The sequence below is a fragment of the Neocloeon triangulifer genome, unplaced genomic scaffold (genome assembly GCF_031216515.1).
Source record: "Neocloeon triangulifer isolate White Clay Creek 2 clone unplaced genomic scaffold, ASM3121651v1 ptg000015l, whole genome shotgun sequence".
NCBI lineage: Eukaryota > Metazoa > Arthropoda > Insecta > Ephemeroptera > Baetidae > Neocloeon > Neocloeon triangulifer.
The window spans coordinates 1661543-1673999 of NW_026775557.1; the positions used below are offsets into that span (position 1 = coordinate 1661543).

General features: G+C 38.1%; 1 protein-coding gene across 6 annotated transcripts; it reads left to right on the forward strand.

The window, feature by feature from the left end:
* The first annotated feature begins 739 nt into the window (after positions 1 to 739).
* Positions 740 to 12076, forward strand: LOC132202521 (DNA-binding protein RFX2). Of its 6 annotated transcripts, none has more exons than XM_059629477.1 (16): positions 740 to 890; positions 5651 to 5838; positions 5990 to 6080; positions 7437 to 7544; positions 7653 to 7697; positions 8763 to 8880; positions 8938 to 9040; positions 9092 to 9214; positions 9467 to 9598; positions 9707 to 9888; positions 9948 to 10409; positions 10468 to 10589; positions 10647 to 10744; positions 10856 to 11011; positions 11068 to 11424; positions 11481 to 12076. In XM_059629477.1, the coding sequence occupies exons 2-16, from the start codon at positions 5692 to 5694 to the stop codon at positions 11532 to 11534; spliced, it is 2298 nt and encodes a 765-aa protein (XP_059485460.1). In that variant the 5' UTR covers positions 740 to 890; positions 5651 to 5691; the 3' UTR covers positions 11535 to 12076. The 6 variants fall into 6 exon arrangements, with proteins under 6 accessions (XP_059485460.1, XP_059485461.1, XP_059485464.1 ...); XM_059629478.1 differs by having other exon boundaries at positions 9104 to 9214; XM_059629481.1 differs by lacking the exon at positions 9467 to 9598.
* Positions 12077 to 12457: the final 381 nt, after the last annotated feature.

Genomic DNA, 12457 nt, shown 5'->3' on the forward strand with positions numbered 1-12457 from the left:
CCTTAATTTAAACCAATCTATATTTATAAAGTAACTTACTATTAGATGGATAATAAAACTGACAATAGTTCTGCGAAATTGACTCAGCTCAGTCGGGCTTGTATGTAGGATCGTACATTATTTTTATGAAAACTTTTAGTGTTTGAGAGTTGGAAATTTTATTTCCAAATAAATCGTTATATAATTCTTATCAAAACTTGAGATTAGCAAGGCAGATGAAAAAAAAATCAAGAAAATCCACTCGTTACAGTTAAATTATAGTCAATATTAGCAAATAAATTTCCTTTAATAATTAAATGATTTTCAATCGTTTCTTCTTTCCAACAGTTACAAGTAATGTTTAGGAGTTATAAATTTGTATATATTCTCTTAACAACCTTTCTCGCTAATTGAGGGTCATTGCACTCGTCTCTCTACATAGCTAGGTTGAGAGGCATGTCATACAATTAATATAATGAATTTATTATTCACTTAATCATAAAATCGTGTGCAGTACATTGCACTATTCCCGAACTTCCAGATAAAACAAGTAGGAAAATTCACCCCCACGTTTTTTTTTGCCGGCACCTGCAGTGCTGGTGCCATCTAGCAGGGGGTGCGTTTGATCACTACCAACCCTGAGATGTCAGCTGCTTTATACTCCGCGTTGTGAAGTAGTTTCTATCGTTTTCTATACATTCGTTTACTGTAGTAACCAAAAACAAAAGCTATTGAAAAAATCTTAAAGCAATAGTAATTCTTCAACTGAAATTATGAATTTATAACGGAATTCATGTGCAACTTCATTAACAGCGGATCGAAGATGATAAAGTAGTTCGCTGCGAGCTTCGAAGAGATCCTTGCGCCGTAGCCATAGAGACACCATTTGGTCGCCCGTCAACAACAAACAGGTAAATAACTGCCCTAAAACGCCCAAATTGGAAGCCCTAAAATTTTCACGATGCCCATCGATTCCGCTGGACTTCAATCTCCGTCCCTGAAAATTTTTAAATTTACCGCTGGCCGAAATTTAGGCGAAAACGATGCAATTGTTTGGTTTCCATGGCGACCATTGTTGTTAGGGGTCGAAAATTTTGAGTAAAATTTCAGTGGATTGCGGCCGTTTCTTGCGGACTTTGGCAATTGCGAATAATCTTCCGATTGGCAAAACTTGTGTGTCCGACGTCTGTCTTGTGCAGAAGTAAGTAGGTTGTGCCGCAAGGCGAGCGGACAGCAGACACTGAGGCCCCTTCAAGGTCCAGGGGGTGAAACGTTTTTGCACCAAAGAGCGAAAAGGGATGATGAATTGGATTTTGACATTAGTGCGCTGCCAATTTTAAACTCCACTCTAATTAAATAAATTCAAAACTTAAAAGAAAAGCAGAAAGTTTTGGTGGAGAAAATTTGCACTGAATTAATTCAGGGGTCACGATTTGCTTTATTTTGTTAAAATTAATTTTTTTTCGTCCGTGTAATCAATGGGGTGGGGTGGCATTTGGTGGAACTTCACGCTGTATGAACCTGCAGCACCTGGCTAAATGTATTTCTGTTGTTCCCAGAAATGAACGTTAATTTGATTATTATTCACTGTTGAGTTTATGTGCCGCCGCCGACAACTGCAACCCGCCGCCGTCCACCAAATTAAATTCATTGTCAGTGGAATTCTCTCTTTGATTGGGTCAAAGAGAGGATCAAATTGCCGCCGCCGCCGTCGAGCAGGGATTTTCCATTCTTGTAAATCCTCAAAAGGAATTATTATTGCTACTGATATTTGTCGTGGGAAAACATGGGTATGTATTTTAATATCATCTACAGAGGATATAGTATTATTATGTATGTGTTATTTTACGATATCATCTCTCGTCCACCTCAATTCCTTCAAACGGTGTGGGAGCACGTGGAGGAAAACCCGCAAAGCTCCTGGATCCTGGTTTAATCCATCATCCCTCAAAATACACGCATGCACTGCGCGCTCGAGCACAATGCAAATCTGTGGGCTTTCAACATCCGAATGAGGAAAGTTCCTCTACGTGATCTTTACAGTTGCCCACATTTTCCTCTTCAATCCACGCTGAAATATGAGCTTATTCAGCGCAAAAAAAATCAATAATCCATCTGGAGATTTGGGATCATATATTTTGATTTTTCATCCGATATAAGTTCCTGTTTGCATTTAGGAATTAATTTCAAATTATGTTTTTTGCTGAAACATGCAAACAATTTCCTGTTCAATTTTCCAATTGCATACAATCTTTTTAATTAGTCAAGAATTTTTAATTTCCTTTTAATAAGACACTGAGTGAATTTTTACTGGCTGGATCTCGTAATATATTTTAAATTGTTTTTCTATAAAAGAAATTTTATTATTATTTTAATATTTTTTTGTCCTCTGCGCAAATGTCCTTTTCGTTATAACTGTAAATTCTGTCTGTTGCCAATTTTGCACATTTTAACCCCTTTGTTTTGTTTCTTAGTAAGTCTTTTTAATCACTTTTTATTAATTTTAATGTAGTTGATTTTTTTTTTTTTGCTTTAGTCAGTTTTAAAATTTATCTAGGCCCTCCGGCTTTTTGACAAATAATTAAAATTAATCTTTTTATTGCTGTTTATTTGTTAGTGTGCTGAATTTTTATTTATACTTGTGTCGTATTCGCGTTGTTAAATTTTTCAAAAGAAATTTTATCGTGAATTCAGAAATTTCAGAAACTGAGTGAGGGAGAAAACCAATTGAAATGTCAAAATTTCAACTTTTAATTGGAAAATTCAACATTTTTTAATTGTTTTCCCGGGCATTGGTTTTTTGCTCAGTTTCTGGATCCACGTAAAGATTTTTATTTTTTATTGTTTTTTATTTGTCCTGATTTGTCCAAATAAAATCCTACAGAATCATTTTAAAAAATGAAAGTTTTCGCTCATTCTGAGCTTGCAAAAACAGAAAACACCTGTCTTGTTTTGAGACAGAGTCTGCATCTCTTCCTTACCCTTTTTCGATCTTAACGAATTCGATTTCATAAATGACGAGCCATGGCGGCGTTTAGCAATAATTTAAATGAAAAAGTTATTGTGAATCGAAACGCTTTATTTCGATTCGTTTGAAGTTTACCTGGAAAATAAGTTGAGTGCAATAATCACGCTCTGGCGGCGGCGGCGCTTTTTGTCGTACACTTGTCAATCAATCAGCGCGATTTTTATTAAAAAACGGCTCGAGGGAGGCACGTGGCGCAGGTGGACGAAAAGCAGCGGGACGAACTGGGTGCCCTGTAATTAGGCGCGTGTGTCTTGTTAAAAGTTTCTGATCTCGTGCACACGCCTTTTTTGATGTTCAAAGAATCTGCCTGCGTGTGCCGCAGAATGGAAATCGGTGCGCGATCGACTCTAATCCTCGGCGTTCGCTCTTTTTCGTTCCGACTCACTCAGAAATAGCAGCGCGCAACAAATAATAAAGTCTGTGAATCAATCCCGGCGACAAGGCTTGCCTTCCGACGGGGAAGCTCCAATTTCTTTCTCGCCTGCCGCGACACAAAAGCAGCTCAGCTTCCCCGTGTCGCCGCCCTTTGCTCTCTGCTCGCCAAATAGAAACTCGCAAAAAAATCATTCCTTTCTGCTTCGCCGAAAAGCGCACTTTATTTGTCTGCATCCGCAATAATTGGCCGCTTTTGTGTACCTTTTTTCTATTGCAGAGAGCTTGCAAATTTCTTTTGTGACGATAATTTTGCCGTTTGAAAAGCCAAATTTCAAAATTTCCAAACTACAGAAATCGGAACAATTTTGTAGTAGAATTTCACGATCCAGGGTTGATTTGTGGTGATTTGAATTTTTAAGTTGGTTTTGTCTCAATGGGTTTTGTGAGTTGTTTATTGTTTAAATAAAAAACAATGCATCCTGCTCTACATGTTTCGGCTGCAGCCATAATTCATGAGCTGTAAAATCATTTTGATAAGAAGCAGTAAAAATTTAACTTTAAATAATTTTTCACGGAAATTATTACTTTGAAAGAATAAATAAATTAAGATGAGATTGATTTTTTACTAATTCTTGTCAAAATGATTTCACAGCTTATGAATTATGGCTGCAGCCAAAGCATTAACTTTATTATTTTTGTGTGTGACATTTTGTGAGATCAATATTAAGAAGATTTAGTGCAAAAACTATTCAGTTTTATTACAATTATTTTAAATTACAAATAATAACAAACGTTTGTACCAACAGATCATTAAGTTTGTTATGCTCCTATCGATCTATACCTTACAATTAATTTACTACAAGTGAAATTTATAAAATTTTGCATGCTTAATTAATTTAATCTCAAAATTGGTATTCTTTTTACTTTTTTAATTTGATAATCATCTATTAAGTAGCTAAAAATCGTTGTTTGATCCTTTATGGGTTTTTTCACTAAAGAGAACAAGATTAGTTCTTCTTGATTTTTTTTTTCTTATCGATCATATGTGAAAGTTTGGTCAATTATTAATATTTATTTTTTCTTTCTATTGCATTTTTTATTGCATAGTTGCCGCGCATTGCTGGTGTAAGATTCCATTGTCGGGTATTGCATTGCAGAGCATTGTCGTAATTTCAACTGCTTCTTTGTTGCACCCCCGCGCGTGCGATCTCACAAGTGCGTTTCGATTCAAAGCGGAAGGGACGCGAATGAGTCAGACCAGGTGTGCGAGTCGGGGGAGGCAGGTGGATGCAGACAATATTGGGGACGCGGGCAGGCAGGGGTGGTTCGTTTGGCGGTGCAGTCGGCGGACGTAATCATTGTGCGTCGTGCGCGAGGTGGATGGATACCTCAGCAATTAGTCATCTATCGCTCACACAAGTCTGAGCTCGCTATCTGCGTAATTGCATTCTGCGAATGCGCTCATCCAGAATATCGCCGCGACGGGTTAATTAATATTGCTGCTGGTCCGCGACAACCACGCTCAGGGTCCACTGCTTTCGATATAAAAAAAATATATATTGTGATAAAGTTTTAATGGGAATGTACTATTGAAATATTATTTATTTTGTCGCGTTGGTTTAGCCAAGCTTAAAACGACATCATTAAAACTCCATCTGATTCGTTTCGGTATTTTTTATATATTTATTTATTGTAGGATAATAATTTATTGTTCAAGTTGATCGTTTTTATATTTTAAGTTAAGATTTTAAAATCTGAGAAATAATTATAGGTATAAGAGACACGAGTATTAGATAATTGAAATTTGTGAAAAATATTTTATTTTCTAAAATCCTCCAAAACCTTTGCCTTTTCAACAGCTGCATAGTACACTGGACTTTGCCTCTACCTTAAAAATAATTAAGGCAAAATGATATGTATTATCAATTAATATCTAAAGAGAAGTCACTTTCTTAATGTCAATAAATCTGTAGACTAGATTTTGAAAAAAAAAAATAAAAACTAGTCGATGAAATGATCAATCTCTGTTCAAATTATTTCCAGAATTATTAGAATGCGGCATTATGCTTGCAAAAATTTATTATCATATGGCTAAAAAAATTGCAACACGAATAATTTCTTTAGTTTCTTAAAAAAAAACTCCGCACAAAAATTAAAACAAGTTTCTCTTTGGGAAGGAAACCTAAATTACGCTAAAATTAAATTTGGTTCAAATCCTTATAAATTTTGGTATTAATTTATTTATTTATTTGCGCATTTTTGTTTCAGTGCGACCGTTGAGGTCCTCGAGCAGCAGCAGCAGACGACACATGGCCCAACAGTCGGGGGCCACCTCGCCGCCGCCCATCTTCCTGCATCAGGGCGAGGGCGGCGAACTGCACGAGGTGGCGGCCGTGGTGATGGACGGCGACCAAGTGGTCACCGTGGTGCCCCAGCAGCAACAAGTGGCCACCCAGGTGCGCGTCTCAAGGGGCGGGGGCGGCCTCGTTGCCACGGACAACCCCTCCTCCCAACCTCTCTGGCTGCTTATCTCCCGCACCCTCCCTTGCTCGCACTCGTTTTGCCTCTTGATGATAACCCGCTGCCGCTCTTTCTGACTCATTGCAGACTGTTTTGGAAGAGGCCGCGGTAGACGGAATCGACAACTCGCCCCGACAGGTCACAGCCCAGGTCGTGGTCAGCAGTGCTCCTCAAACAGGTACTGAAAATTATTTATCTCTTTAAATTTTGTATTATCGCATTGTCAATAATTTTAACTTGATCACGCAAGCATTTCTCGTATTATTGCCTCCATTTTTTAAAGCAGGCTTTATGACAGAGCGCTTAAATTTCATCAATTTTGTGCAATGTCAAGCGTTTTGGCATCCTTGTCCTGATTATACTTTCTTTTTTTTAGAAAATTAATTAATCCTTTTGATTTTTTTTAAACTAGTTGCATCAATGCTTTTGTTTGATTTTCTTTTAAAAAATCTCGTTGGAAGGAAAATAAAACAAATTATAATAAATTGCCACACTTCTGGAAAACAAGTTGCTAATACGCGGGGGCGTTACAGGACACGTCTGTTATTAGATGGGCCGCAAACGAATCTGTCAAGCTTCGATATAAAATTTTTTTAAAGTTTTTAGCTATCCTGAGCGAGTATTTTAAAATATAATCTCTAAGCTAAATTACTTTGAAATTAAATTTTACATCATAATAATTAATTTTAGAATTTCAAATAGTTGAAATTAAGAATTTATTTTACACCCCTAACTATTATATAATAAAATGTTATGTTTGACCGAAGAAAACATTTTTATGGCAGGGAAAATTTAAAATTAGTTGCAGATGTTACATAAGAAAGTGGCCTAAGCTGCTGGTATAGCAACAATGCTGAAAATTAAAATAAGACTTCATTTTTATGCTTGCAATTTTATTATATATAATTTATTTATTTATTATCCATTAACTAAGCTACATTTTTTACAGTCAAATAGATTAGAAATTAGAATAAAACAAAATCAGATTAAATTTAAATTGAGCATTTTTTTTCTTCTATTTAGAAAATTATTAATAGCTAATGGCGGTTCAAGATTTTATATCAATTTTTTAGTCAATAATTTTAATATTACTTATAAAAGTAAGAACTTACAATTAAATTAGTGGAGCAATTTTATTCTTCGCTTTTTTTAAGAAATTCCGCAATTGAATTCCACCAAATTAAAGCCTTCTCATAAACTAGTGCACTTCAAAAATCAATCACAATGTGCTCTCAGGTTTCAAGAGCGCCACTCTTTGAGATGGTCGTCGTCCTCTCCACGTCGGCCCCTGGCCAGGGTTTCGCATTTCTTTTGTTTTATTGCGTAGGCATTACAACCCGGTTACAGCCTCCTATATTATATTTTCTTTCTTTCACAATGAAACCAAAAAAGTTTTTACAAAACCTTTTTGTTGTCAAAAAGCATCAAAAGACTTATTATCTGTCTCTTTCCAATTATGAAATTAATTATCTACCACGGCAGCAGAAAAACCGCTTTGAGGAAAATTTTGAGAAAATCTTGTGTATGGTTTCAGTGTCGGTGGTCCCGGTGAGCTCCTCCTTGTCCTCTTCGCCCGTTTCCGGCTCATCTTCGCCGACGGCCGTGGAACCCACGGCCACGCAGCAGTTCATCGCCGTCACAGGTGCTTTTCCCTATACTTGATCCCCACCCACCCATCGAGAGCGCATTTGCACCCCCCGTGTCCCTCCCCGCGAGTAACATACACACTGAAAATGACTAATATTTCTAGACTCGGAGCGGTCTTACGCCTCTCTGACCCCCGTTAACCCTGCTGGTAAGAAGAGTGAGTGTTGTGTGCTGCATGCGCGCGCTGTGTCGAGTGGCCCCGTAAGCGGCTTACCTCCGCTAATTGGACCACTCAAAGGCCAATACACGCACAAACAAATTTTAATCCTGGCTGCTGCCGCTCCAGCCGCGCTCTGTTGTTGTTTTTGACGTTCTCATTTGATGTGCCATTAGCAAATTATGCCACTTGAAGAGACCAATAAATTTATATACCTGCCACTCTCCGCCGCTCCCCATCGGCATCGTTTTCAAAATTTATCTCTCGTTCGCCCTTGTTCCCTTCTGTGGAGTATGTCTTTTCTTGTTTTGTGCAAATTGCGTTGGTCTTTAGAGGGAAGCTTACCTTTCCGTTTTTGCGCAGTGTGGGTGGCTCCTCTAATTGACCGTGGCCCATCATCAGCACACAGAATATCCATCAGCACCACGTTTGTTGTATACTCTTGATGAGATTCAAATTTTTGAAGTGTGCTCCTTCAAATTTTGAGTGGCATTTATTTTTAATTAGCACATGAATATTTTCCTTATTATGAAATTGTTTTTAAAGCAGGATGCTTTTTTAATTATTTTTATCACAGTTTTCTATTTTTATCCCATTTTTTTACCTTTGTACGAAAGAAAATTCTTTTTAAAATCAATAATCTTTGATAGTTATCTTTTTGCTTAGAAATACACAATTAAAATTTATATCTCAACATCATCTCGCTTTATTTTGTCAGAGCAGGAAACAGATATTGCGGATAGTTGGTGATTTCAACAGGGGTTGTTTGTGTATCTGGCCATTGGTCAATGGCTGAATTGATAATTTGAAAATCAACTTCTTTTCCTTTACTTCCGATAGAAAATCTAATCAGACAAATATAAATAAATTATGATGTGCATAACCCAAAATGGTGAATTTTCAAATTGCTTACGTCTGAACCCAAACTAGTCAAAATACAGTTATTTGTTTATAATCAAGGCCAATTTATTCCTAAATGTTAATGCATTCTGCATGATTGTCAACCCTTTGTTGTCCATCCAAAATCTGTTTGATTAACATTTTTAATATTTACAGTAGAATCTGGCGGTGTCCAGGTCGTCACAGGGGACACCGTGGCGCACTCAACTTATGTGCAATATGTGGACGAAACACCTGAGGCGGCCACAATTTATACAACCACCAATGGCCAAATGTAATTAAATCTTTTACCTAATCATTTGAAAAAATATTGATATCTATTTGCATACAGGGCCTATCCTGTGTACACTATGGGAGAGACTACTGCAACCATGTATACTCCTGCTGCTTCAGGACAATATTATAGCAATCAAGGATCAGCCAGCTACGGCCAAGTAGACTGTATTTTATATTAATTTGAACAGTTTGTCATTTTCCTCTTGTAGGGGCAAGCGCAGCTTTTGGCACAGACACCCAACACTGCCACTTACATTTTGCAGCAAGGTGTTGATGCCAGTGAAGCCCATGCTCTAATTTCAAACAGGGCCAGTCCTCCAACCGTCAGTGCTGTAAGTTCCCATTTTTATTGTTTCATTAATGCTCGTGTAATTTAATGAGAGAATTGAATGCAAAGGTGGATGAAGAATTTAAAATATTATAGCTATTATTTTATTACTATAACTGATACTTAAATTATTGATAACATGCCTGAATTTTGGAATGTATTAATCTAAAACGTTAGTTGATTATATTGTCAAGATTTTTTACTACCTTTCATTAACTTTGGGCCTTCGGTTGCTTGTTTTTGCTTACACTTGTAGCAGGAGGTGACAGGTTACATGGTGCCTACTGAGGTAACCAGTAACAACAGCAATGAAAACCTAGACGAAGGTGGCTCTGATTCTGGTGGACATAATTCTCTGAGCCATGCCACTCGCATTTCTCCAGCGACTGTAAGATTTTTGTCTGCTCCCTTCTTGGTTTTTAGTTTTTATTTTAGTTTGATTTTTAAAATTTAACCACATTATGAGCAGATTAATTATAATGTTCACCTCTTACAGGTTCAGTGGCTTGTGGACAACTACGAAACAGCTGACGGTGTCAGTTTACCTCGATCTAATTTGTACCACCATTACCTTCGTCACTGCACAGAACACAAATTAGATCCAGTCAATGCAGCTTCATTTGGCAAACTTATCCGCTCCGTTTTTATCGGGCTACGCACTAGACGACTTGGAACTAGGTATGGAAAAATGTCATTGGCTATAATAAGGTAAAATTATAATTTTTATCCATCTACAGGGGAAACTCGAAATATCACTACTACGGAATTCGAGTTAAACCAACCTCTTCCCTGGCACAGACCTCTGAACAAGAAGAGACTACTGGTACCTCGAATTGTGGCCGTCAAAACTCTGGAAAACGATTCAAGGCTACAATCAAAGTGAATGACTTTGATGGAACGTCTGGCAACCAAAACACAACTAGCACATCTCCACAAATTTCCCAACACCAGCAGTATTTGGGCGAGGCTTCGACAGCTGTACCAGATTTTCCGAACATTGAAGTTGTCATCCAGCTGCCCGAGCAGTGCACCCTTGAAGACGTTGACACCTTCAGAGCCATGTACCGTGAACACTGTGAAGCGTTTCTGGACGCAGTCACCAATCTGGAATTTAACACCGTAGAAAGCCTGTGGAGAGATTTCTGGCGCAGCTCTGAAAATAATAATGACGAATGTGAAGAAGAAAAATACTTGGCAAAGTAATAACTTGAATCTTGCAACTGTTATTGATTAAAAATTTGTAACTAAATGTTTCAGGAGAAAACTATATGCTTTGTGTGAATGTGAGATGATCCAGGATTTCGTAAAGAAAGTCGATTTTGACTTTTACCAGAATCTAGTCGAAGTGTTGATTCCTGATGTCCTTAGACCCATTCCTAGTATGTTTGATTGAATTTTGATTTGTTACCAAAGTTAACCCTGATTTTTTTTTGTAGGTTCTTTGACTCAAGCCATAAGAAACTTTGCCAAGGGACTGGAAGGGTGGCTCTCAAGTGCAATGACTGGGTGCCCAGAGAAGATAATGAATATAAAGGTAGCTCACATTATATTTTTTAATATTTATTCTATAATAACATCAAATCTGATAGTCTATATTATATTATACTTTTAATTGAGATTTTAAAAACTTTTGATTTCTTTGCAGCTCTGTGCCGTGAGTGCATTTGCTCAGACTTTGCGCCGATACACCTCACTTAACCACCTGGCGCAAGCAGCCCGAGCAGTTCTGCAGAACTCTACGCAGATTAACCAAATGCTAGCGGATCTTAACAGAGTAGATTTCCACAATGTGCAGGAACAGGTGCGCAACTATCATCATTGAAAAATTATTCATGTAGTAATTCATGTGTTTATCAGGCTTCTTGGGTTTGCCAATGCGACCCAGACATTGTGCAGCAGCTCGAAGCTGACTTCAAAGAAACTCTGCAGCAGCAGAACTCATTGGAGCAATGGGCCACCTGGCTGAAGAAGGTTGTCGCTACGGTTTTGCAGCCTCACGAAGGCAAAGCTGACTTTGGCAAGGCAGCGAGGCAGTTTCTCCTCAAGTGGTCGTTCTACAGCTCCATGGTGATCCGTGATCTCACCCTTCGCAGTGCTGCTAGCTTTGGATCATTCCACCTGATCAGACTTCTCTATGATGAATATATGTTCTACCTTATTGAGCACCAGGTGGCCCAGGCTACAGGAGAAACTCCGATCGCTGTGATTGGAGAGGTGATTTGTTAAAATTTTATGTTGCGTTATGCTTAGTAATTTTTATTTAATTTCAGAAACAATCATCCGAGGACGGGCCGGAGCGTAAAAGAACTCGTCTAATGAGCTAAAAAATTGCATTCCATATCTTGATTGTTAATGTTCTGATTGTTGTGAGCTCAAACAAGACACATGGAATCACACTGTGTAGGTGTTATTTTTGTAAAGCTATTCGCACACCGTGCAGCTAGTCCAACAGACAACAATGCCTCGTGTGCTCACTGGTTTTTTTGTAATTTTTGTAACAGGGGGAGTCAACAGCTTCCTCAGTCATTGTTGTGCCATCTATAATCGCACTGCAAAGGCATCGCCCCTGCTTGTATCGCCATATGGATAAAAAAGTGGATCATGTTGGGGTGGGCCTCAAGCGCTTGGTTATTTGATGTTTTCCTGTGTGTTGGTTCGATATTGATTGCTTGATTGATTGGTGGTGCATTGCTGTTAATTATGGTTCATTCTCTAGTCACATCATGTGTTCATCTCATCTGCACAGCAGCAGTGTGCAAAGCACAAAAATATAATATATTATTGCTCTATTGTTTGCCACACACACACTCTCACTCACTGAAAAATGTTGAATATTTTTAATTTGAAATAAATTATTCCTGACAAATTGAAGTTTGTTTTTATTTACTTCTGTCGCAAATGACTGCCACCTTGCAAGGCGAGACGCGCTCATCTTGCCTGACACGATGACATTGAATCAGGTCTTTGTCCGTGCATACCAAGGCTCCTAGACTGGATTTCCTATCAATAGTCCGGTTTGTTATGCCAGCGTTTCCCTGCAACTTCCTGCTGAATTAAGGAAACCAGCTCCGGAGTACAGATTTTATAAATAGCTATAGCTTTGCGTCTGGATGGCACTTTACGCACTTTACTCTCACTTCTGCTGGACAACACGTCTCAGCACTGCTCCTGGAACGGCCCTTTTAGTGGTCAGTTGTAGCTGCAGAATTCTTCTTTAGTTTTCAATTGTAAGTACTTTTTTTCCTTC

What these genes read in the sequence shown, in the direction of transcription:
- LOC132202521 (XM_059629477.1), top strand. Translation starts at nt 5,692, where the DNA reads ATGGCCCAACAGTCGGGGGCCACCTCGCCGCCGCCCATCTTCCTGCAT. An exon ending in CTCGCATTTCTCCAGCGACT is followed by an intron (nt 9,599 to 9,706) that starts GTAAGATTTTTG and finishes CACCTCTTACAG; the next exon opens with GTTCAGTGGCTTGTGGACAA. An exon ending in AGAAGATAATGAATATAAAG is followed by an intron (nt 10,745 to 10,855) that starts GTAGCTCACATT and finishes ATTTCTTTGCAG; the next exon opens with CTCTGTGCCGTGAGTGCATT.